The sequence below is a fragment of the Heloderma suspectum genome, chromosome 6 (assembly GCF_057233095.1).
Source record: "Heloderma suspectum isolate Gila_16-S chromosome 6, 16-S_ref, whole genome shotgun sequence".
NCBI lineage: Eukaryota > Metazoa > Chordata > Lepidosauria > Squamata > Helodermatidae > Heloderma > Heloderma suspectum.
The window spans coordinates 72,877,115-72,903,553 of record NC_139463.1 but is presented as its reverse complement, the minus strand read 5'-3'; the positions used below and the strand labels follow the sequence as shown (position 1 = coordinate 72,903,553).

General features: G+C 45.8%; 1 protein-coding gene across 4 annotated transcripts in view; it reads left to right on the top strand.

Moving 5' to 3' along the window:
* NFE2L1 (NFE2 like bZIP transcription factor 1) overlaps positions 1–26,439 on the top strand; it is a 35,399-nt gene that overhangs the window by 2,672 nt on the left and 6,288 nt on the right. For 3 of the 4 annotated variants that reach the window (XM_084804848.1, XM_084804847.1, XM_084804849.1), the window contains exons 2-6: positions 2,663–2,892; positions 3,199–3,710; positions 21,784–21,999; positions 23,904–23,993; positions 24,557–24,718. In XM_084804848.1, the coding sequence (XP_084660974.1) occupies positions 3,201–3,710; positions 21,784–21,999; positions 23,904–23,993; positions 24,557–24,718 (978 nt within the window). In that variant the 5' untranslated portion in view covers positions 2,663–2,892; positions 3,199–3,200. The other variant, XM_084804850.1, reaches the window with a different exon arrangement.

Sequence of the window (26,439 nt, the reverse complement as noted above, 5' to 3'; positions counted from 1 at the left end):
ACTAAAAAGGAGAGTAGGGAGATTATTAATTGGAGAATCCTTGGGCAGTACATACATACAATCACAATTGCTTAAAATTGATTGATTAATCCAGAACAATTATCGTTTCCTGAACCTATACTTGCTATCTTAATAAAATGGGTTGAAATCCCTACTCCACAGAAAACATGCTAAGTAATATCCCCTTTTGTACACCATATTTTGATGGGTTTGATTGTGTGAGGCTGCAGTCCTGTGCACATGTACCTGGAAGAAAGCCCCAGTGAACTCAGTGGGATTTACTTTCAAAATTGCATTGTAAACTGTGCTAAGGAGTTACTATTTGATCTGTTGTATACAACCTTGGAATGAGGTGAGGTTATTGGAGATATGAGCAGGGGCAGGGAGGTAGTAGTTTCTAGAAGGATGAGGGACAACTCTTAAAGACATGCTTCCTTGTGTTGCTGTATAAATAGGACAAGCTCCAAGCTAGCCTGTGAAAGGATTTTATGGTAGTGCCTGCCCTAGGGAAAATTTTCCAGGCTCTCTTCCTTGCCGTTTGGATGCATTTTAAGGAGGTTTAAAATGAGACTGAAATGTGAGCCTGGAAAATCACAGTGATTGAGAAGTTAGGATTAAAGAGGAGGCATGTCAAAGACCATGTGGTTGGGGGATTCGACTCTCCAAGATCTTTAAAAACAACAACAACTTAGAAATCACATGTCTCTGATGGGAAGGGAAAGAGAGGGTGCTGAAATGTAATAGTAGGCCAAAGCAGAGAGAGCGGGTTGGGATCAGTACATGATTGCCCTTAATAGATCAAAGTGTGCATTTTGAAACTTCTTGTCTCCCCACTTAGAGCTGGTAGTGAGGCTGTGATATAGATTAAAGATTGTGATGTAGATTAAAACAAGATCATACAGGTTCATTGGGGCAAATGTTGTGTTGAAATGCTGTCTCTCTAAGACAGGAAGGCTGACAAGAACAGACTGTTTTGTATGAACTCCACAGCCAACTGTGGCTTAAGCCACGGTGGGTTACGGTGTGTGCCGGCAGCCACTGAGAATATTCAAGCTGCAGTGGTCAGTCGCCGTGGTTTATCTTGATGTGCAAACCGGCACAGGATGGGTTGTTGCCTCTGCGGCTTGAATATTCACAGTGGCCGCCAACACATGCCACAACCCACTGTGGCTTAAATAAGCCATGGTGAGCTGCAGCGATCATGCGTACTAGGCTGATCCTCTTTCTACCAATAGCTTATTTATACTTAGAATTTAATTTAATTTTTAAATTTTGCACTGGCATTGGTTTCCTAGTCCATATATATTTTCTCTCTAGCAGTTTTGGGATGGACATACTGAGCCTTTCTTATTCCCGTATTTCTTAATTGCAACTGTCAGAAGGTGCTTTTACACCAATTTTTCTTGATACATGGATTCTTAATAGCAATTTAATGCTGTATATGCAACCACAGTCTATTGGTAGATGGAAATTTGCTAGACAGTGGCTTCTCTCATGTGTAGGTGGTTCTTGATCCTCACTGCTTCACCATCCTTCTCAGTATAGCTTCTAGGGCTCATTCTAGCTCCTTATAACCATCAGAGGGGATGGATGGTAGATTAGGGGGAACAGAGAGGTGAAAGAGATCAGATCTCTTTCCCAAATAAAATGTGCCTGTCAAACATTGGTCCACCAGCAGTCCCCTGCCCCGTCCCTCCCAAATACAATGCATATGTATTCCATAAGCACTGATGCTGTAAACTTGTTGAGCGTTGGTGTTCAAAGTTTCAGAAGAAAAAATGGTTTGACGATTCTTTCAAACTAATGTGCATATAATAAGTATTCAGCGTACTGTACCTCAGAAATAGAGGAAATGTAGAGGTCTCAAATTATGCACTCAGCCCCTGAAAAGAGTGCAATAAGTTTGGGTGGAAGGTGGGCAAAGGTCATTGGGCTTTCATACAGCATCACAAATGCGTATGTAGTCATTATACTATGCACAGAGATGGAAGTCAGAAGACCTGGCAGTCCCTGGACTGGGGACCAGAGTTAGGAGGAATTTGAACATCTAAAGCAGGGGCTTAACAAATATACTTGGAATCCTGTTCATATTGGATAAATGTAAGATTTGTCCTTAAGTGCCATCGAGTTTGTATGAGAATTGGGAGAAATCGCTGCAGAGATGCCTTTGTATGTTGATTAATACTTCCCCACCCCTCTAAAACAAAATGCTTACCTGGGCACTTGCGCTCATTTTAAATTGGCCAGAAAGTCACACTAAATAAAGGCATAATCAGCATGTTTCAAAATCATTGACTACAAGCAGTCAGCGGGTGGAGGATAAAGGGAGGCAGACACCAGTATTCTTGCAGTGTTTCTGTTAGTTGATTCTTTGCTGTGTCTTGTTGAGGAGTGAAAGGGAGGTGATGAGGTTACAGTGGAAAGGAAAAGTTTATGTTGCCTTGAACTGTAGAATGGACCAGGATAGGAGAACAAAGGCAGAACTGACCTAAATATAACCATGGCTTTTTGTTTCAGGATATTCTTTTTTGGTGAACTAGGTAGACTGTGTATAGGCTTCTTTGTGGCTCATAGATAATGAAGTGTCTCAGTGTTTTAACTGTGCTGAAAGGGTGGTGTCTTCAGTGCCTTATCACCTTCATTTTTTTTGGCTGTGTTTCAGTTTCTGACGAAACCCACAGCAAGCAGCGGAAGAGTCTTTGAACCTTTCCCTGCTCTGGAATCTTGGACTCTTAACTGCTCCTTCAGGAAGCTTCTCAGAGCCAGAAGAGGAAGAAGGAGGGGGAAAGAGTGAAGTTGCAGCTGTTCCTGAGGACTTGTCCCATCTTGTAGGACTTGGTTGGGAAACTAGAAAGACTCAAATAAGTTGCTGCATGTGGACTCTTTGAGACAGTAAGTCACGTGGGTTTATATGCAACTGCCTCAGCTCGGTTACAAAACAGTTTTGCATCTCTTAATAGGCAGAGAGCACCAGAAATAGGAGCTCTCTTGCTGGGAGACCATATTCTCTCTTCTGGAGATTTTTAGAACGTGATTCTTTTGGTGGTAATCTAATTGCTTTTAGATTTTATTTTAAAATGGGGTTTAACATTGTTGTAATTTGAGTGCTTTTGTTCTTTAAACAGCTTGTGTGGAGAGCTAGCTTGATAGATAGTGTGGATTTTATTAAACTTCTGCTGCATGCACTTTCCTTTCCAGAAATGCTTTCTCTGAAGAAATATTTCACAGAAGGACTCATCCAGTTCACCATTCTCCTCAGCTTGATCGGTGTGAGAGTGGACGTAGATACCTATCTGAATTCGCATCTTCCCCCTCTGCGGGAGATCTTTCTGGGCCAGAGCTCGGCTTACACCCAGACACAGTTCCACAACCTGCGGAACACTTTAGACGGCTATGTCATCCATCCCAAAAGTGTAGACCTGGACTACTATTTCACAGCTCGCCGGCTTCTTAACCAGGTGAGGGCCCTGGACAGGTTTCAGGTGCCCACCACTGAGGTCAGTGCCTGGCTGGTACATCGCGATCCTGAAGGTTCTGTCTCTGGTGCCCAACCCAGTACAGGCATTGCCCTTGAGAATGGCAGTGGCTTGCAAGATGGAACTGTTCCAGACAATGTAGTGAGGGAAAGTGGAGCGGAGCAAGGATTTGGTGAAGAGTTGGAAGACCTAGGTGCAGTGGCTCCTCCAATGAATGGTGATCTAACTAAAGAGGTACGTTGTTGTGTATAGTGCAATATATGGGCTTGGGGGATGAAGAGAAGGGAATACTTCTGGATCTTTCCATGACTTTGAGCAATAAAAATGCTTATTACTGTCAGTGGTTTAACATATCACTGACTTGGGACACACAGAAAGATGCTAGGAATTTTTCCTTTTTTTCTTTGGAAGCATGTTAGTCTGACATTAGAGCAGTTCTTTCGTTTTGTGGGAGGCATCTTGCTCAATAATGCCACCTGCTTATTTTGCAGTATTAGGTCATAGTCTCATTGTGCACACACCAAATGGGTGGTGATTTGCTCAGCTGTGGAATACTTCCAGGGGATTTTTCTACTTGGTTTTCAAAAGAGACTAGGTAGGACAGGTCTTTTCCTTCTTTCTAATTTCTAGCCCCAGTGTGCAGTGAATGCTACCCTTCCTTTCCTCTCCCTCCCCAACCCCCTCTGCTTCCTCATAAGGTTTTCTTTATGAAGGCCTATTCTGGTTTGGCCTGTTTATATTTGTGCTTTGCTTAGTGATGAATTCAGTTAGCTTATTGTTTACATAGATGCCCAAGTCCCTCTCCCAAACACAGTGTGGAGTGGTCGTGTCAATCTGCTTCCAGACCTCCCTTAATCCTTGGCATCTTGTGTTGCGAATGGACAGGGTTACTAGAACTGGTGGCCAGGCTGGGGGTTGTTGAAACAGCTGTTGTAGTTGCCTTCTGTTCCTGTCATGTTCCCTCATCCCCCTCCACTGGCAAAAATAGGTTAAAGATTTCAAAGTTCTTGCCCTTGGTAATCTAAAAGTGAAACTTGCTTTGTATATGGGGTTTCCCCTCCAGCAGAAGTAGGTGGTTGAGAAACTGAGAATGAATTACTTAAATGGGTGTGTGTGTGTGAAAGGGTGTGACTTGTGTTTAGAGGAAGTTATTGAGGCTAAAAATTGAATTTTCTTTTTCTTTTATTTTGGAAAAGCAGGAAAACATAGGGGGGGAATCTTGCGTGTGTGTGTCCTTAAATACAACATGTTATCTTTTGGACCATCCTTGGGGGAATGAGGGGGAAGATGGTTGTAGCTTTGCAGTTTCTTATGCTTGAAAACTCCCTTATCTCTAAAAATATAAATTTTAATTACCCAGTGTTGTCATTTAAATAATAATGAGATATTAATGAAATAATAATTTCCACCTGCAGGGTGCTTGTGAGGGTGAGTGGTGTGAAGATTTCAAAGAACCTTATATAGAACCAAGATCTGTATAAATAGTGGCTTGTTCACACATGTAGAGAAAGGAGATTGAGAGTACTTTCCTGTGTGCGCACGCACACATACTTTCTACTGATATTTTTAAGGGTTACAAGGTAGAAAATACAAGCCTATGTCACATTTTGTGTGGATTTGGGGCAGGGACACTTGATATTCTCCTAAACCATGAATTTAAACACCAACACTACACTTGCTCACCCTTCCAGACTCATGAGGCCCCCAAAGTCTCATGGCATTGGGAAATTATCAAGGCGCAGCTGATTAGAGTATGTGTAAGGAGTGTGGGGAGAGAGGGATCTTGTAAGATGTACAGAAGCTCCTACTTTGGTGTAGTGTTTTGTTTTCTGGCTGAGCGTTTATATATCCCCTCTGAGCCCTGCCATTTTGCTTGAGCTGCCCAGCCCTTTCTACTGGTTGTTTGTGGAGCAGGGGCTAGAATGGCCATGCCATGGATTCACTATAATTCTGTAATATTTCACACTGCACTTAAGTGCTCAGCACACTTCATTTTGTCTGTAATATTACCTACAGCAATGCAAAACAGTGAGCCAGTGTTGCCCTATCCTGGAGATTCTGGATTGGGGTAGATAGCAGTGTTCCTAAGTGAGAGGTCAAGGCTGAAGTTAGATTTGAACTGGGGACTTTCCAAGTCACAGCTCATTCTGTTACACTAGCTTTATGTGCTCTCAGTATTGGTGTGCAGGTAGTGGGACCACACAAAGCTGCAGGGTAATGTGGGGATAAGGACATCGTCACATTGCTGGCAGTGAGGCACTCTCCTTCTTTCAGGCATGGGTCACAGAACATTCTGGATTTGAGATTGATGATACAAGCTCTCCTCCTGAGCAGGGACAAATGGAGAACAGAAGGGTCAGGAAGAAATTAAGAGAAGATGAGTTTCTCTCTTACACTCTCTCCCTGTGTGTGTGTGTGTGTGTGTGTGTGTGTGTGTCTCCCCCTTTCTCTCTCTGCCTCTCTCTCTTCTACTTACCAAATGCTGGCACTTTAGAGTGTTCAAACTGCCATATAAATTCTACGGGCAGTATCCAAGTCTGCCCACGTGCCAGCAGGATCCACTGCTAACACAACAGGGAGCAAGCAGTTCTAAAAGCAACGCAAAACAAGCAGAAATGCTAATTTCCAGAACAGGGAAGGTCAGCGGAGTTTGCAGACGGCAGCTCTGCTGTCCTGTCCTGATCTGGAAACAAGCATAGCTACTTGTTTCCAGGGCTGCTTTTAGAATTGCTAGCTTTCTGCTGCTTGAGGGGTGGCTCCTGTTTGTGCAGCACAGCAGCTGCATTGGATACAGCCCAATGTATTTCTTATTTTCTCGATATAAGATACTACTTGCAGTTTTAGTGCTAGTGATGTATAGGTGATGTGCAGAACAGATGCAGGCTCAGCAGGTTTATGTTTTACTTTGGATGGACTATACAGGGATGCTAAGGAATTGACCGGAGAGAAGGCTGTTATGGCCATAGAAGATGAGGTAATGTTTTGTTTTCTGGCTGAGCCTTTATATCCCCTCTGAGCCCTATCATTTTGCTTGAGCTGCCCAGCCCTTTCTGCCAGTCATGTGTGGAGCAGGGGCTAGAATGGTCATGCCACGGATTCAATATAATTCTGTAATATTTCATGTCATGATAGCTCATTGTTGCTTAATTTACCCGTGGGGGCTGTTGTGCTGTGCCATGTGCCCATGGACGCCATTTTTGCATGATGCCCACGGGCACCTAGTGTTCCATGGCTAGTTGTGTCGTGCGAACCCAGGCAGCAGGGTTTTTTTGAGGGCTAGACAACCCTCATATAACCCTGAAACAAGCTGTGGGTTGTTTGAGGGTGTCTTTACCCTGAAACAACTCATGACGCTTGGGTTCGCATGACACAGCAAGCCACGGCAAGCTGTGTGCCCACAGGCATCATGCAAAAATGGCAGCCATGAGTTCTAGTCACAATGAAACAGCTCCCATGGGTAAATTAAACCGCAGTGGGCTGTTGTGTCGTGCAGACCAGGTCAAAGTGAGAAGATGCTCTAGGAAAGGCTTCATGAAAGGTGGTCTCGCTTCAGCTTGGGCTTAAGTACTTGCTAGATGCATCTGGGACTGAATGTTCAAGGATGGGACACGAGCTGATTGGCCGGAAATGCAGCCGTTTACTGCTAATTCTAAGCACCAGTTTTGTGCTAGGCTCTGTACATGATTCATACATTTCTTTGACATAGTGTTTGAAAACTGTCTTGGGTTTCTCCCCCCCCCCCCCAATGTATGCACTTCGTTTAACACTGTTGTGTGGTGGATTGGCAGCTGCACTAATACATGTAGTTTCTTTCCAACATGGTAGAATGGGTACATAGTACATCAGTAATTGTGGGTGAAGTAAGTGCTAAAATTGTAGCATGGTTAAGGCTATAGGGCAGACAGGAAAAAAGTGAGAGAACAGTGGACTGACCATCTAAGCTAGGCCTATGTTGTCTGCTCTTGTGGTACTTCCCTGGAGTCTCTGGCAGAGTTTTTTTTTTCCAATCCTCCTAAACAACATGCTGGGGGATTAATCCTTGAGCTTTTAAAGAGGAAGCTCCATTGCTGTGTTATATCTGTAGGGATTGTGGAGTGGGGTGGTACCTGTTTTGAATGTTCTGGATGAAAAATAGCAGTAGGAGGGACCATGAACAGTTTGATGCTCTGCCTAGAATAGTTGGAGTTGGATATGGAAAAGCGAGTTTAAATTTTTGCTTAGGTTTGAGGCTTATTAGGTGGCTTGTGCAAGCCATTGTCTCCCAGCCTAACCTACTTCACCGATTGATGTGAAGTTTAAATATTGGTCTGAGCTCCTTGGGGGAAGGGCAGGATATTTCTGTAATAGATTGTGGACAGGGGAGCAATAGGGTTGAGCTATTATGGCCCTGTGATTAGAGACTTGCACTTGGATCTGAAAGCAACTGGGTTCAAATGTCAATCTGTCCATGAATTTACCTCTCGCTTTCTCTTTCAGTTTCAGTTTTCCATAAATAACATGGGAATAATAGCTTACGTCACAGGGTGCTTGTGAAAGTGAACACCATAAAACTGTAAAGCAATTGGCAGAGCTCTGGAACCCCTCACTTACTATAGAAATGGATAAATTTCTATAGGCTTGTGGGATTTTTGAGGAAAGAGAAGCTGCAGCAACGCCATGAAGTCTTGCATCATATGAAGATTTTTGGTGTGCAGATCTGGGCCTTAGGACCTTTCTCTACACTGCTGTATCTGTGAGAGGTGATGATAATGAATGCTTTGCATAAGAAATAAAATGACAGATGTGGGCAGAAGGGATGGTATGAGACCATGTATTGGTGATATCTAGGGTCTTGCTTTCCTTTTTTGTTTCCTAAAATTTCATGCAGCTTCCCAATGCATTGCCAGGTTTGAACTTTCTGACTCCCATTTCTCAACGTATGTATTTTGCCCACTGGATGCAATGAGCCTGCTACGAACCCTAGCCAGCTTAGACTGGATCCACCGACAAGGAAGTATTCGGGTTAATCCAAATACCAGCTTGTGTGGGAGGCAAGCATTGCTGCAACCCTCAAAATATTTTTCCTCCCTTACGTCCGTGCTTGCAAATGCCATCGCCCGCTAGCTATGGGCCAACACCCCCTTCTGCAGCAGCCACACAGCCTCCCCCTGCCTGATCAAGCATATGTAGTGGCCCCTGTGTTGAGAGAGCATCTTTGTTTAATTGTTTGTCTAGAGACAGTGGGAGAGCAGGGTTTACCAAGTCTCAGCCCTGGAACATGTGAATTGGTAATAAAGAGCTTCTGATACTTTAGCTTGCCATGTGAGAATCACGAGGCAGGCCACATCTGATAAGCAGAGAAATTAATTTTATTGATTTTTAAATTATTGTTTGTGTGATATATTTCCATTAAAAGAAAACAGCCAGGTTGCTCAGAGTATAATAAAAAGCATTAAGACAATAAATAAAAACAATATAAAAACTTAAGAATATATAAAATCAGTATAAAATTAGTGGCTTTCTGACATGCTTGAATCCCAGCACTTCTCTTTTTGGAGATTGCCATATGGGACAGCCTGTAGGGTGAGCGCTGCTTGTCATACAACTGTTCTATTTCTACTTGCTATTTGAAACTAGTGAGTGATCCTTTCAAAGCTGGTTTCTGCACTGTTACATCATTCTAGTGGCTCTCAGTGGATCGGTTGAAGCGGGTCTAACTCCTCCCCGGATCTGTTCATTCTGGATGCTCCTGTTCTTCTCTGTCACCAAGTTGTATTTTTATCTCTGTTTATAGCTCAGATCTCTGTTTTTTTCTAAAGCAATTCTCCATCCCACATGCATTTTGTTCTTCTGTGCTTATCACATCCCTCAGTCTTTCTACCCAGTTTTTAGCTTCCATGGTTGCAAGAATGCTGACTCTTAGAGTTTCTTTCCCATGCATTTATGTTGATGCACCTACCCCAACAATTTTGCATTGTCCCAACATTCCCTTGGAGATATCCAAGACTCTACTTGTGATGTGAAGCGTGGAATCTTCTTTCAAAGCAATATTTGGCTTCGTTTTTCTTTGCTGGGATAGCTGAAGCACTTGCCGGGGGCTTTGAGATGCCAAAAAGTATTGGGCTAATAAGTGTAATGTAGAAGGCATTACATTGGGACAGATTTCAGCTTAATAAATGGGAATTCTTATGTCAGTCTTCCAATGTGTCTTCACTGTATGGATGTTCTTTAATCCCAAGTTATGGTATAAACAAGGACAAGTTCGCTCTTGCCAGTTGGTGAAGGTACAAGCCCCCCCCCCCTGCTTTTTCTTGGCATCCAAGTTTTGTGTTGTCTTAGTGCCCTGTGTGGAATACTACCTCTAGGTTCTGCCCCTCTCAGTCACTCTTCTGGTAGCCAGTGAATGGGTCACTATGTCTTGCTTCCCACTTGGGCTGCCCAGCCTTTTGTGGCTTTTAGCCAGAAGCCTAACTCTGAAAGATGGGAGGTACTGGGATTAAAGCTTGCCTAAAACTTGTGCTACTTGCCTTTGGATTTCTTCCCTATAATCCTCACGGTGTCGGGTGTAGTTAAGCAGTAGCAAAACAAAGGCACTCTACTCTGCTTATGCTCGGAGGCACTTACTTGCTTCAGGATGATCTGTAGCTCAAATTAAGATCTAGATGTTTCTTACTGAATATTTCCCATGAGCGGAGCTAGGGGTAAGAGGGAGAAAACAATCTGTAAGAATACAAAGTATCTTTCCAAGTGCTTTCTGTGTACTGTGCATGGCCAATTGTCAGGACTGATGGAGTTGTAGGCCAACGACATCTGCAGGGCCACAGATTGCCTGCTCTAAAAGATGGGAATAATAATAATAACATCGGCATATTACAGATGGGAGCTGAGTCTGAAAGAAAGTGGCTTGTTTTAACCTACTTTAGTGGTCTTATAGTTGAGGTGAGAGATGAACCAGGAGCTTGCAGCTCACAGTTCATGCTTTTAATACTATGCTACACCAGCTCAGAATGCTGGGTTTGAGATGCCCTTTTGTAGAAAGAAAAGACCTTGAAACTGGAGCTCCCTTGCAGTCATTAATGTAGCATATTGAAACACATTTTCAAAGTGCATGTGTATGGGAGAAATCCATACTTCTAGCCAGCCATATGGTGTGAATAAAGAGATGTGCATTAAATCCTATTTATGTGCTTTTGTGAACATTTTCCACCTTGTATTTTGAGATTTAGCATCCCTTCTATGGAACTGAGTGGAAGCCTTGCTCTTTAGATTTTGGAGTGGACCTCCAACTGTAACTGTTTTTCATACCAAATGTGTTCTGCCATGTCTGCCCTGCCAGACTATACAGAGATCGCAAGCTGTTCCATATTACCTGCTTCAACTGTTGTCAGTACTTGCTTCACAGCCTTGCCTTGGAATGAGTTGCCTTTAATTGCTCTGACCCCATCAACCCCAATTGGTGTAGGCAAGAAACTTTTTTTGCTCCGAGTTGGATTGCATTTCAGATTTTCTTCCTTCTCATCCCTTCTCATGCCTTCGTGGCACTTGCCTGTTTGGGGACTTTGTGTTCATGCTTACCTTGCACACGCTTGAACCTTTCTCTCAAGCTTGGCGCCTCCTTGACTTGCCTACCTGCGTGGTCTGGTCATATCATGATTTGTTCCTATGTGCTTAGTCCTTTCTTGGTCACTATAAACCAGACAGTGAGTGACTTGGGTGCTTCCAGACAAAGGGCTCTGAAATCCAAAGGTATTCCACCTTTTCCTCCTTAATGGATTTTTTTATGGAAAGAAAGAAGATGGAAGAAGCAGTGGGAAAACACAGGAGGGTTACAAATGGAAGACACCATCATCTGGACTCCTGTAAAGTTCAATGAATCAGGCAGGGTGATTGCATGATTAAAAACCTCCACAAAAACATTTGGCAGCTGAACGTTTTCTGAGCTATTTCCCAATCAGTGCCTTTCCTTCTCTGGCAAGGGGTGGGAATCAGGTGACTATGAGGGATGCTTGTATTTAGGAGTCCAAACTTCTGGTGGCTGCTGGTGCCCTTATATTGCCTCAACAATACCAGGGCAATGCTTGTAAAGGTGGCAGGGCTTGCTCTTAGTACCTCTTGATATTTTTCCTATCTTGCAATTCCATAGGCTGAGTACTATAGGCAGCTTGATCTAGAAAGGCTTGTTCTCAGGATTATGGTGTCCTTGTAATATTTCCACAACAAGGGGATAAAAATAAATGCCCAGCTCAGGCAACATGTGATGAGAGCTGCTGGAGTTAGTATTATCCCAGTGTGACCCACCCCCACCCCAAGCTTGTCACTACTTTGGCAGCACAGCAAGAAGATATCTTTACCCTTTGCTGTGTTTTCCCCATTCCCTCCCCTGAATCCAGGGAGGGGGCAGAGTTGACCCTTAGGCAGTGACTGTAAACAGGGGCCTGATGAGAACATACTGTTTCCCTCAAACCTTGAGAGGTGAAGGGCTCCCCGTTCTCGCCTCCAGACATGAGGGTTAATAGACTTTGCATGAACTATTTCAGTATGCGGACAAAGATTTTCTGTTTGAGGCCAGACTGTTGGCCTTCCTAATGAACCAGGGCTCCTTGGACAAGCTATTTAACATGGCTAGACTGTATAGAACATACTTGTATAAAATAGACAATGCATACCAGGAATGAGACTTCAAAGCTACTGGGCAGCATTCTTACTAGGAGATAACAGGTTTCTTTAAAATAGTGTGTTGCCCTAAACAAAACCTGCTGACTTCTGGTAAGAATGCAGTTCAGCACCTTAATAAGCTTCACCTTTGTGTTTCATTGCATTTTTGGTACTGCACTTGCTTCTTTTCAGGGCTTGCATTGGTTTGGCATTGTTGGGAATCTGCTGAGACCCTAGATCCTTGGAAGGGCCCACTGCTAACTCCTGACTTGTCCATAGGTATAACTGAGCCCACCCACACTCCCTCCTTTCTTCCACTGACTTGCACCACCACCTATGAGGGCACTTTCTCTTGTTTATTGCGGCAAGCAAACTGTCTTGACTACTAGGAGCAGGAGCAGCCCCTGCCTGCCTGCCTGCCTTCCCGCCTTCCCTCCCTCCCTCTCCCTCTTTGTGACAGCAGTGGGGAGGAGAGATAAGAAACCACTGACTGTGATGGCATCATACCTAGTAATGGAGCGGGGGGAACAGGGCCCCACTGAACAGCTTGTTGCTGCCCCCACCAAACCCTGGAGCCAACCCAGCTTCTTTTCGTGGTGTACAAAGTGATAGGATTTCAGTTTGGGTGGTGTTACAGAAGGATGGCCTGACATTCTCCTCTAGAATCTTCTGATACACTGCAAAATTCATGGTTGTGTCAATGATGGCAAGCCGTCCAGGGCCTGAGGCAGCAAAGCAGGCCCAAACCCTCACATTCCCACCACTGTGCTTGACAGTTGGGATGAGGTACTTCTGTTAGAACTTTCACCAAACGTAACATTTCTCATTGAGGCCAAAAAGTTCTACCTTTGACTCGTCTGTCCAGAGAACATTGATCCAGAAGTCTTGAAGATCATCTATGTGATCTTTAGCAAACCTCAGACAGCAATGTTGTTTTTAGAGAGCAGTAGCTTCCTCTGGCCTGTTCTCCCATGAACACCATTCTTCTTCAGTCTTTCTCTGATTACTGAGTTGTGAACACTCACATTAGCCAAGGTGAGAGTGGCCTGCAGTTGCTTGGATGTTACTTAGGGTTCTTTTTGACTTCCTGGATGATGCACCGGTTTGTTCTTGGAAAGATTTTGGTAGGACAACTGCTCCTGAGTAGAGTGACTGTAGTCTTGAACCTTCTCCATTTGTAGACTATGTGTCTGAAAGTGGATTGGTGGAGCCTCAGATCCTTAGAAATGGTTTAGTAACTGATCATCTAGACTGATGAGCAGCAATAACTGCTTTTCTGAGGTCATCAGAGATGTCTTTTGATCGTGGCATGACATGTTTCCACACAACCATATGGTGAAGACCAAACTCAGAGTTTATGATACTTCTATAGAGTGGGGCCTCCCAAACTCACCCCTGAAGGTCTACCTAATTACTTAAACACCTCATTCTAATTATTCCCTTTAATTGAGCTGATACATCTAGGGGTTCACTTACTTTTGCACATACCTTGACTCTTAAGCACTCATTGTTTGCCTAATCTATACATGGTTTTATTTAGCAAGACATGGAGTTGGTTAATATAATCCCTATTGGATATTTAGAAAAGGACTGGTTTTGATCCACGAAGGCTATCATGGTACAACTATGGAGTTTCTGTAATTATCATTAGTGTTCACAAACTTTTCCTCACCGCTATATATACTCCTTAAGCCCCCATAGCCTGGCCTCATTTATGTGATAAGTGGGGCTGCTTGCAGATTTTGCCAGTGTGTGGCTAAGACTGGAAGGGGTTGAAGAGGTTAGATTAAAGGTTCAGCAGTGTTGATTGGACAGTAAAAGATGTCAGATGGTAGGTCCAAGAGTCCTGGAGCTCCTGCTGAAGCAGTATTTAGTGCTTTAAGTGGTACCCAAACAAAACTTGCTTTAAAAACAGATCTCATTAAACAAATTGTTATCGTGGACTGTCTTGTCTATCACCCTGGGTACCAGATGTTCTGCTATGCTTATCATCACTGTGGTTGTTTGTATATTGAAGACAAAACTTTGGTGTGGAAAATCAAGGGCTCACCCCGTGTCTTCATAGTAATTGCCAAGCCAGTGGTGTTATGTAGTTCTAGGCTTCTGCTGTCAGGCTGTCCTCTTGTCCTATAGCCTCTCAAACAAATCTGAGGAGGATTGCCCTCAAATTTGTGATGCTGTGATATATCAGGATGGAGCCCTGGAGCCTATTCAGTGCCAATGTATTCATGGTCATATTCAGATCTTTTTATAAGTTCTTGGACTTCTTGCATTCAGGTCTTCTCTCTTCTTACACACTGTCTGTTCATTCCCAGTTAGGTAGCTACTTAGCGAGATGCCATTTCTTCACCATTCTCTCAAGACCTGTTTCTATTTCTCACTCTCTCGAGAAGTGCATTTTCCACTGCCATTTTGGTGATCACAATCGCGTTTGGCAGAAGTCTGGGTGGAAATAGATGATAGCTTGCTGTGAGATCAGTATTTTTATTTAAATCCTTTGTAGTGCCCCTGTGTGGCTATCTGTACGCTATGACTACACAGTGAACTGAGCATGCTTAGTTGGCTGGCTGTACAGCCTAAAGTTGACCAGTGCTCCATGTAGTTAGAGATGCTATGGAAATTTTGTAAGTGGTGGCTGCTAAGTGATGCTAGGTAACTGGTAAGTGGTGGCTGCTTTCACTCTTGTCAGTTATGATGTAGAATAGGAGAAGTTGAACATATGTCTGCCCACTTCTATTTCTGAGAAAATCAGGTAAGGTTTTGACCAATAGTGATTATGTTAGATTGGACTGGAAAAACATTTTACAGTGCAATACTACACATGTCTACTCAGAAGTAAGCCCAATTGACTTAGGATGCAATCCTGTGCATGTTTAGACAGGAAAAAGTCCTACAACTCCCAGCATTCCCCAGCCAACCATGCTGGCTGGGGGGCACTGGATGTTGTAGGACATTTTTCTGTCTAAACATGTATAGGATTGCGCCCTTATTAATTTTATTTTATTTACACCATTCATATACCACTCTACATCCAGTAAAATATCCAAGTGGTGAACAATAAAATAAATAATAATAATAAATTAATTAAACCCTTTAAAATCAGATTGTGCCAATAAAACCATGTCTTGTTAGTCAGGGAAGGCTTGTTTCAACAAAAATGTCTTTAGCAGTCATCAAAAATGAAACAATGTTATTGCCTGCCTGATATCAGCAAGCAGCAAATTCCACAGATAGGGAGCCAATACACTAAAGGCTCTACTCTGAGTGGACTCCAGTCAGATTCCAGGTCCATGTGGAACCACCAGGAGTGCCTCATCTGATGACCTTAGTGACCTGGCAAGCTGGTAAGGGAGAAGGTGCTCTCAATGGGACTTAATACCAGTAGGTTTCTGTGTGCTAACACCAAATGTTTAGGTGTTCAGAAGCTCATCTAACGCTATTCTGCAGAATATGATGAAGACAGTTTGCCACCAGGTTCAGACTTTGAACAACTGGGGTTTCTACAATTGACAGACGGGATCAAGGAGAAAAATAATGAAGTGTGCTATTTAAGATGCCCAAGATCATATTTTTCCAGTGCTGCTTTAAGTGCTTTTCTTTTATCCGAGTCTTTCCAATTTTGTTCGAAGTACGTAGTCTGGGTCTTTGATCCATGTCTTACTTATTTTAATAAACACCTGCCTGATTATTTTTAGTACAAGCCATTATACAGAGCAGGGATGGGCAACCTTTTTGCCCCTGAGGGCTCCATGCAGAGATGGGTGGTGGTTTGTGTGCTGCATGCACACATGCAACTTTCCTCCTCATATCATTACCCCACATCAGACTCTCTCTCTCACTCTTCCTCCTCACCACCACCTGCATCTCAGCTTGCAGGGCTGAGGTTAAATCTCCCCTCCCTGCATGCTGAGATCTCTTTCAGTGTGGGGAACACACTGGTAGTGGCCTGCACAATCCTTGCTTTCAGAGGCCCTCCTTGCTGGGGAGATGGGTAGACCCCTCTCCACTATAGCAGGGAAAGATCATGGTCTCCTAGCCCACCAAAAGCTGTGTGGAAGGCTGGAAGGAGTGCAATCTATATGGGGAGGAATGTACATAGAAACGACTCTCATTGTACATCTTCCTCTTCTCAGGCAGTGGTGGGGGATTTGGCGCCTGGGTGGGTCATACAGAAGGCCTGCGAGGGCCTCAGGTTGCCCATAAACTTTAAATAATAGGATGACAGGTAAAGTTAGATGGGCTGTCATGTAAACTAGTATAGGAGTCACTAGTATCTGTCCTCATTCAAATGTCACCTTGGCTGTGGACGTATTGATGACTTCAATATGTCCATAGACAAAGGCAAGCCATTGTCTCTCATCCTTGGCTTCCACTTGTAATAGGAGGAGGAGGAGGATGATAATACTACAGATCTACTTTCCAGTGGCTTTGTAAGGATTACTGAGACAGGAACAGCCCAAACCAGCAAAGGATCAGATCAGCAAAGGTCCATATAGTCCAACATCCTGTTTCCCACAGTGGCCTCCAGGAAATCCACAAGCAGACCGTGAAGGCACCTCCCCTGTTGTTTCTACCTCAGCTGCTGGTATTCAGTATCATAGTGCCTCTGAACATGGAGGCTCCATTCAGCTGCTATGGCTAATAGGTTTATCAGTAGGCTGTCTTGTATGAATTTGTATAACCTCCTTTTAAAGTTATCTAAGCCAGTGGCCAGCACCACCTCTTATGGCAGTGAATTCTTCTGTAAATCATGCATTGTCTGTTTAAATGCTTTCTTCTACTGTAGCTCCGTTTTCTTAGGTGGCTATGAATTCTAGCATTTATAAGAGTGGATGAAAAATATCTTTCTCCACAACATGCATAATTTTAAAAACTACTATCATGTCTCCATGTCCCCCTCACCCCACCTAAACTAACTTGACTCAGAAATAAGTCCTACTGAGTTCAGTGGGACCTACAGTTAAACATGTATAGGATTGCAGCCTCAAAAGCCTCAAATGCTTTAGTGCTGGGTAATGGGAAATGCTCTGAAAAGCTAGGGGAATCACCTATATAAATATTTTGTCTTTATTTCATTCTCTTTGTAGAATACATCTGATTGCCCCTGTGAGTGGATGTTGTGGTGTTAGACTGACCCCCATCTCCATTTTCACTGAAATCCTAGAGCAAACACTGGGGCTGAAAAAATCCCAGGTGGCTGATTGCATTGGCAACAGCACCTATGTACGTGACACTTTTTTTTTCTAGCCCTGTGCTGGGCTGGCACATCCCCACCCCTGCCTTGCAATGCTGCTGTATAAGAACCTTAAATATTTTTCCAGCCTTGCTGGGAAATGTTCATGGTTAGAGTTGCGTGTGTGCTTTTGTGAGAATAAGATGCAGGTGTTGAAGTTAGTACTCTGTGCGGAATACAGCATCCTAGGAATGTCTGCTTTCTGCTGAAGATACTGAACAAACCAAAGTGAGTCTCTTATGTGACTGCAAATCTAGTCTTGAAAATGTGGTGCAAACCTGATGAAATCTCAGAAGCTGGAGGGATGTGTGAGCAGAGTTTTCAGTGGTGGTGGTAGTGAGTACTTTATGCCCTTCATAGCATTCCCCCCCCCCCTTTCATAAAATTCAGGAGATCTTACATTTGACAAAAGAAGTGACAGGAAGAAGATTTGCTTTATGTAAGCAGGGGACAGAATTTTTAAAAATATTGATTCAGAATTGTATTTAATGCAAAGTGTACACAGTGCTACTACATATATTGTTGCATCTGGTCTGATGTTTTCTTCACCTGCACTCTAGGGACAGGGTGGGAAGAGGCTACTAACTTTACATATATGTGAATGCATCTGGTCTGGTCTGATTTGGGTAGCAGTCTCCCTCCCCAGCCTCTGTGTTGATCCTACCCCAAATTTAGAAGAAACAAGCAGCTCATTGGTTAATTGATTGGTCGAGTTTCCCATATCCCTGTGATTCTCTTTATATGTGGATATGCGGCACAAGTCTTTGGTTCTCACTATCCCCACCCCATGCCCTCAACAATCAGGTAGAACCCATTTCACTTTTGGGAGTTGAAAACGTTGTCTTTGTGTCAACCATGAAGCAGCTTGGGTGGTGTGGTGCTGAATTGGGGGCTGGGGGCACTGTACACAGCAGTGCCAAATCTGGAGAGACAATTCCCACTTCTTGTTCCATTCTTCCACCCCAGTTTTCTTGAAACTTGTAAAGCACACCAAGGTCCCAGCGTGACAGCTGCTGGGCCACAAACCCCCCTTAAAGCTGCAATTCCAACAGCAGGGGCTGGAGAGTTTCTTGTGATCTTTTCTGTCTCTTGCCTGTATATAGGATGCAAAACCTTCCACCAAGTCAGGCCTCCCATGCCTTTCATTCCAGCTTTCCTGCTGCCTTTAGAAAGCAGATGAAATCTGGGTTGACGGAGAAGAAAGAACTTTGGGTAATCTCTTGGGAGAGGAAAGAAAGAACAAATATTCTGGGCAGGGATGTTGTCAGAAGGACCTATTTTGGTAGGTGATGCTCAGGGGATAAGAGAATGTGTCGGCAATCATTTTATTCTTTTCAATGCTCTCCCTGCACCATTGCAAGCATCACTGCCTGGCTTGGGTGGGGCATCCTGGCGTGGGAGCTTCTCAAGGAGACAGGCCCAAACACTGCTGCAGCTCCCAGGGCGACCTGGGCGGGGTGGAAGAGATGAGAAGCCATTGGCTTTCCTCTTCGCATCCTAGGTGACGAGTGCAAGGAGGAGCCCTTTCGTCTGCATCCTCAGCAGGGACCCAAGGCATGGGATTGGTTCTTTCTGCAGCCTAGGTAACCAGCACAGGGTGGAGCCTGGCTCCCTCTGCATCCTCCGCGGTGACCTAGGGGAGGGGATTGGCTCCGGCTGCAGCCTAGGTAACGGGTGTGTGTGGGGGGTGTTGTCTCAGTCTCGCTGCAGCCTCAGCACGCACATGGGGTGGGGATTCCATCTCTGCAGCTTGGGCATCGAGCAGGGGGTGGGGATTCGCCGGAACTCCTCTAAGCGACAAGCTGAGGAGAGCTGAGGATTGGATCTCATGCCAGAGGGGGGGCGGGAGGAAGGAAGGCTGGCTATAGCACAGCACCTGTGGGTCACATGCTAGCAAGGAGGGGGGCTTCCAAACAACTTGGGGGCAGCTGGCAAGCCTGCCAAAAAAAGAGCAACGGCTTAAATGAAACCGGAGATGTCTGCCCGGCACCCTGCCTGGGTGACCCAGCTCTGCCTGCCCGGAATCTGCGCTCTACATAGACCATGATCTGGGTGGACAGCTCTGGGAGCGGCAGCTGGGGACATGAGAAAGGTATTCCTTCCCTTTAACCCTTTGCTCACCCCTCATGCCTGCTTGCTGCTGGCTGTAGGCTAGACCAGGCCAGATATCTTCCCACCAGGCACCTAAAGGATCTGCAGTGGGCAAGGATGTGTGATACCTTGATGAGGGACAGGCTGTGAGAGAAAGGGGAAGTGGGGTGTGTTTGGTGGATGTCCTGATCAGTACAGAAGAAAGCTAGCAGCTTGGAATACTGGTTACAGTAGGCAGAGTCCTTAATTTCTGTGGATATCTTGGTGGTGGTGTTCTGGTTAAGTAGATGATGTGTGCGTGCTAAGGAGTCTTGTACCAGTGATCCCAGGGGAAGAAGGGTGGAGGAGGATGGGCAGAGTTTTAGTATAGGTGAATACTTGTGAGAAGGGACAGGCTGTTGGCATAATGGGATGGTGGTGAAGGAGAGTAAGGGTGTCTTTATTCCATATGGGTGTCCTGGCCAGTTACACCATGGTGCATGGGTGGGTAGAGATAGGTACCTTACTAATGAAACCATGGTGGGGTGTTCACAGGGTCTTTGCTCATCCCAAGATGTAAATAATCTTCTGTTGGACAAGGCATGTGCCTGGGTCAGAGTCCTTAATTTGAATGGATATTTGCTGATGAGGGACATATTACTGGAGAATGGGAGAGGGCAAGACACCCATTTGGATCAGACAGCCCAAGGAATAAAGCTTATGTCTGAGGGGATGGGGTAGGGAGATGCCTAAACTCATTAGTTAATTTGGGTGAATACCAGAGTGGAGGGGAGGAAGGAGGGGTAATCCAGATGGGTGTTTTGGACCAACTAGGCCCTGGGTGAACAATTGGGTCTTTTGGGTGGGGATGCTGAGGGTCCAGGCAGGATTGAGAAGATGAAGTAGCCGTTTCTGAAGAGCCTGTTTTGTAAGTCTTGAAATATTTCACCAGTGATTGATGGCGACTGCAGAATTGGCATATTCAGGTAGAGGTATTACAGACAGGAGGATAATTCTGAATAGCATTACTACACAAAAGAACCAAATGCCCCGACCTGGAGCGGAGGGATGGGGATAGGAAAATTAACGACACTGCTCTGTTTTGTATGCTGTAGTGCTCTGAAATAAGGGGCACTTTACTCTGTTGGGTTCTTGCTTGGAAGAAAGAGGCAACAACTTTAAATGAGTATGTCTTTGACACCCCAAATTCTGGATCCTTTTGTTCCCCCTGTATGATGCAGGAATAGAATGGTTGTTTGGGGTGGGGTGTCTGTTTTCCCTGGGGAATGGGGAGGTGGAGGGGTGGGGCCCCAAGCACAGGACACACAGGATTTCTTGTACGACTAAAAGAACAGCTGCCTGTGCTATAGGGTGGGGAGGCATCTGTGTGGCTAGCCGTTCCAGGGCTGGGCCTGGGTGAAAGGGACACGCTCCTGCAGTGTACGAATAAATATAGCCTGGGGTGGATTGGCTTTGGCCTGTCCTGCAGAGGAAAAATTTGCAGGAAACTGTGCGGGGGAGGAGGCTGTTTAAAGGGAGGTGGCATTCCAAAGGGAGAAGCATGTCTGGAGTCCTGTCCAGATGAGGCGCTGATCGCTGCTTTGCGGTTGGAAGAGGGCAGAGTTTTTCAGGCGATCCGCTTTCCGTTGGAAGGACTGGTTAAGGTAGGCAGCTCTGCTGTCTGGAGTGGAGGGAGCTGGCAAGGCACAGCACGCATGGCAAGCCGGGTTCTCGAGTTGCATCAGGTGGCTGAAAATGCAGAGAATCCCCACCCCTTTATGCAAATCCCCAGAATGGCACCACAGGCTGATGCAAGCCCGCTATGGAGCAGCAATCCGGAATGACAATTGGCCCTCCCTCCCTCCCTCCCTCCCTCCCTCACCCAGCCAGCCAGCCAGCCAGCCAGCCGTCTGAGCGGTTAAAGCTGCAGACTCCCTCCTGCCTGGACAGAGAGAGCACTGCTGCGTAGCATGGGCAGCAAGGAGGAGACAGCTCTGTTGCTGTTCATGGAGTTCCCAGTCTGTGCCCCGGAGCAGCCTCTTTGCAGAGCCGCTCTTGGCAATCTCCCAGTGCAGAATGGCCGTAGGTGGGGGGAAGGTGTCTGGAGCCCCACGACAGCAGGGATGGTCCAGAAAAGGAGTTGGAGAGGTGGGGCCGCACCCCATTCAGAATGAAGGGCGGCACTTGGAGGTGAGCAGGGTCAAATGGTGGTGTGGGCTGTACGTCACAGAAAGGCTGATGTTACACTGGTGCTTTGGGTATAGGGGCTGGGGGGGGGGGCATGCTGAGAGTTTTGCAGGGGAGGGCATCCTCCAAAGAAGGGGGCTTTTGAGGAAAGGGGAGTCATGTTTTCTTTTCTTTTTCTTTTAGGACATTGATTTAATTGACATCCTGTGGAGGCAGGATATTGACCTTGGAGCTGGGCGTGAGATTTTTGACTACAGCCACCGCCAGAAGGAGAACGAAGTGGACAAAGAACCGAGTAATGGGGAGGAGCATGGGGATGGCTGGAGGAGCAGTGGGGGCAACGTCGCGGACAGGGCCTTGCTAGTGGATGGCGAGACAGGGGAGAGCTTCCCTGCACAGGTAAAACGCCACGCCTGGTGGGGTAGGACAGCTTTCCCCCACTGTTCTGGGATTGGTCTCCATAGCTGCACAATAGACGAGGAAGGAAACCTTAAGCTGCCTCTGATTGGATGGACACTTGGGTAGGCCTTGGAGCAAAATATGGTTTTCTCAAGAGGAAAAGTGAAGACAGCCTGCAGTGCTGGAGAACTAGTCCTGAGACACTGATATTCAGTATTGTTCCTGTCCAGGAAGCAGGCAGGGCTGCTTCTCTCTGTTTGCATTGTATTTGGGTGCATAGGTATTAGTTACATTCAGGTGTCAGGTTAAAGGCTTCAGTCTGTGTTCCATTACCTCCTGTTGTCTGCAGCAGACATCCTTGGTTCTTCCTGGGGTTCACACCACCATCCTCTGATCCTTTCTCAGAGTCCTAGTTTCCTCCCGCCTCCTTTCTCTCTCCTCTGTCTCCCATACTTTTCTTTCAGTGGCTACTGTTCATTGTTTTATTATGGGTGTTTCTCTCTCTGTATCTTTATACATAACTTTTTATTTTATGTTAACCCACCATGAGCCTTCTGAGTAGGCTATGATAACCTATCAAAAAGGAATAAAAATCTTGGTTCCCTGGGCTTAGGTGGCTTTGAGAACAGAGGTTACTGGAGCTGGCCACACCAAGTCTCCTGCCCTGCTCAGCCAGTCTGCTGAATGCCTGGCCTAGTCCTACCTATGTTTCCCCGTAATACTACACATGCTGTTTGTGGTGGTTGCCTTCACCTCATCCTCTACAAGAACACTGGGCAGGTGACAGCCTCTGCAGTGGCAGAGTAGGCTGTGAATAAGTTCACACCCCAGTTAACACTGCTCTTGGGGCATCCTTCTGGAAGCAACCACTGTGAACAGTGCTCTGCTTTCTTGCCCGTGGGCTGCATCCAGTTCTGTACAAAGAGAATTTACATCTTGGTAAATATGACTCTGGGAGATTTATCTTGATTGCAGCATTTGAACCGTTGCCAGAGTTTGGCTTTTTGTTGTTGTTACTGGGATAAGGCAGGATCTGTACAAGGCCAAAGAGAGGTAATTGGGATAAGGAGTGTGGAATAGGGACAAGGAACTAGCTGAGGTGTTGGAAACAGATTAGTTTTTAGCGAACTATCTCTTGGTGAGATCTATCTGGTTCTGAGCAGACAGTCTAGTGCAGCGTTCCCCAACCTTTTTTGCACCAGGGACTGGTCTCATGGAAGACAATTTTTCCACAGACTGGGGGGGTGGGGTTTCGCGGGCGGACTACTTTGCAGTAATAGGCTACATAAAGATTTAAGTAGCCTATTACTTGAATAGGGATGCAAATGGTGTCCACTAAGCGGACGCCATTTGCGTCCCAGCGGCCAGAAGTCCGCCAGCGGTTGGTGCTGGCCAGCAGCTCGACGGACTTGCTTCGGAGCCGGCCAGGGCTGGCCAGGATTCTCGGGGGGAGGGACGGATCGCCTCTCCCCACCCCCTGCAGACCCCCACAGACCCAAGGTAAGGGGGTTTTGCACACCCCTACTGCGGCCCGGTTCCTAACAGGCCACGGACCGGTACCGATCCGCAGCCCGGGGGTTGGGGACCCCTGGTCTAGTGGGTTGGACTAGAACATTGGTCTTTAATTGGTGGGTCATGATTCACAACTGGGTTGCATCCCAGTCTAAGGTAGGTCACACACCAGTGTTAATGCCATATTTTAAAGTTCAATTGAAGAAGAGAAGTTGAGTTGAAGGGAGAAGGAGTTAACATGTACACTAAAAATTATGTGGGTTCCATGTTGCCAGATGGGATTAAAGATGTTCCCTAGTCTGAAAAGATTGAAGATATACGTAGATACAGATGACTTTCATGGCCAGACTCTGGTGCAATAAAGGGACTATTACATTCTTTCCCCCTTCCAGGTGCCTGGGGTCGAAGATCAGACAGCCTTGTCCTTGGAGGAGTGCCTTAGGTTGCTGGAGGCCACATTTCCCTTTGGGGAGAATTCGGAGGTGTGTGTGAGTTGGAGCTTGGAAATGGGAAGATTGACTGCTTAGCTTTAACAACATTTGTCATTTCTACAAACACTTTCAGTGTAAAAACAGACCAGACAATCTTCATCCCATGCCCTTGCAATAACCTTTTGAGGGGGCTTAGGCTTTGAGATGAGGGACATGTCCAGAATTACCTAGAGAGCTGATCAGGGAAAATCCCCAGTGAAACCCATTGTCCTGTTTGTCTTATGGGGCTGGCCTTTGCAGGCTTTGCAGAGTGGACTCTTCCAAATCAAGAAAGAAGTTTGCTCTTGTTCCAGGCATAGGGCCGGGTAGATTAACTGGAAAGAAAGGTGGTGAGAGTGCCACCTCCCCCACCCCCGTCCCCTGCTATGCGTTAAAGCCGTTTATACCGTGAACACCGGAAATCTTGGCTGTGGGGGATGGTGCCACAGTCTGTATCAGAGACTCAAGCGCCTGTGACGTTAATGCAGGGAAAGGGTGGGAGGTGAAATGATTTGTTGCTGTTTGACATCTCACAGCCACATTCCCACCATGCACTAACCTTGTATTGCTTTCAGTTTCCAGCTGCAGATGCCCCCAGCCTAACCGAAGCTCTGCCTAGCGAGAGTGGGCCCTCCATTGTGCCAGACGGGCTGCTGTCTCCTCTTCTGACAGAGACAGAGTTGCCTTTTGATCTGGAGCAGCAGTGGCAGGACCTCATGTCTATTATGGAAACACAGGTGAGGAGGGCTGGCTTCCTTCATATGTTGCCTTTTCTAGGTCCTCCAACGTTTCCTCTCCCAGGTGGGTTTACCATATGTCTTTGTCCTGCTTGCATTGGTTTCATGTAAGCAGTGCACACCAGGGGCATTGTCCTAGCGGTCTTTTAAGTGATAGAAATGGTTAGATCTTGCCATACACCTGGTTCCAGTAATTAATTTGGGCCAAGGTTCAGTCCCAGACATCTTTTTTTTTTTTTTTGCTAGACTTTGGGCTAATTTGAAGTAGGATGTTCACATAGCTTCACTGAAATTCCCCTGCTGTAGAAGAATCTCTGCACCAGCCAATTTATTTCCTATAATGATAGGCAGGACTATAGAATAGATTGTAACTTCCATACAGATCATTCACTACAAATGGGGAACATCGAACTGCAGGGTTGGAAAGACCCTAAAAGCCATCTAGTTAAATCCATTCCTCAAAAGCAGAGCACACATGGCACCAAGTGACTGCCAGAAAAGTAGCACAGCAGAGGTCACCTGAGCCATTTGCTACAGGAAGTTCAAAGCAAAAGTAAAACCCTCCAGGTCATAATAAGCCAGTGCAACTTGCAGGGTGGTTCCTTCCAGTCCTCAGCAATGCTGGAAGCATGTCGTCTAGTCTGGTGGTTGTCCTTGCCAGAAATCCAGAATGGGTTTCAGTAGTGGCTTGTCCCTGGAATCTGTTCAAAAAAGCCACCCCTCCGTAGTGGGCTAGTTTGCATGACACAACAGCCCACTGTGGCTTAATTTAGCCGCTGGGGCAGTTGAGTCATGCCGGATGCCTACGGGTGCCTGGCTTACCATGTCATGTGAACCCAGGTGGCAGGGGTTGTTTGAGGGTTAAACAAATAATTTGTGACTTGTTTTAGGGTTATTGGAGGGTTGTCTACCCCTCAAACAACCTTGGCTGCCTGGGTTTGCACGACATGGCAAACCAGGTACCTATAGGTACCTGGCAAGATGTGACAGCTGTACAACTAAATTAAGCCATGGTGGGCTGTCATGTCGTGTGAACCAGCCCAATAGGCCAGTACGTTCCATCAGCACAGCTCCTTCCTTCCCCACACATGTTTTTCGCCTCTGGCCTGCCAGCTGGGTGGTCATGTGGCACTCCTCCAGAGACCTGGATTTTGCTGAGGTTTTTTTCTGACCCTGTCAAAATGAGTTCTCAGCAGTGTGTCCCATATATGAGATACTTCCCCTCTGTCCTCTGGATTTTTTGTTTTTGCCAAGAACTTGGTGGCAGGAGGGGAGGAGAGAGCTGGTCAGGATGCAGAAGCGCTGAATTGAAATGAAACCTAGCCTGCCTTGATAGTGCCTAGGCAGGCTTGGCTTTGGCTTTCATAACAGATGGAGGGCAGTTGCCAGTAAGCATGGTGCCTTGCTGTCTAAGAACATGGTGTGGAATTCCTGATTTCTTTGCAAAACGAGATCCATATCCCAATGTTCCGCACATATAAGTGGAAGGGAAGGGAGTTCCATATATGCTAATGTACTTAAATGTCTGGAATGATGTGCTTAGAGCAGGAGGGGGCAACTTGTAGATCAAAACATCTGGAAGGCCACAACTCCTGTCAGCCTTAGCTCCGTCATAGCCAAGGGTGAGGGCTGCTGGGAGTTGTAGGCCAAAATGTCTAGTTGCCCAGCCCTGGCTTAGAGCATGAAACATTAGATTTGCTGTGTTCTTCAGATCCTCTTTT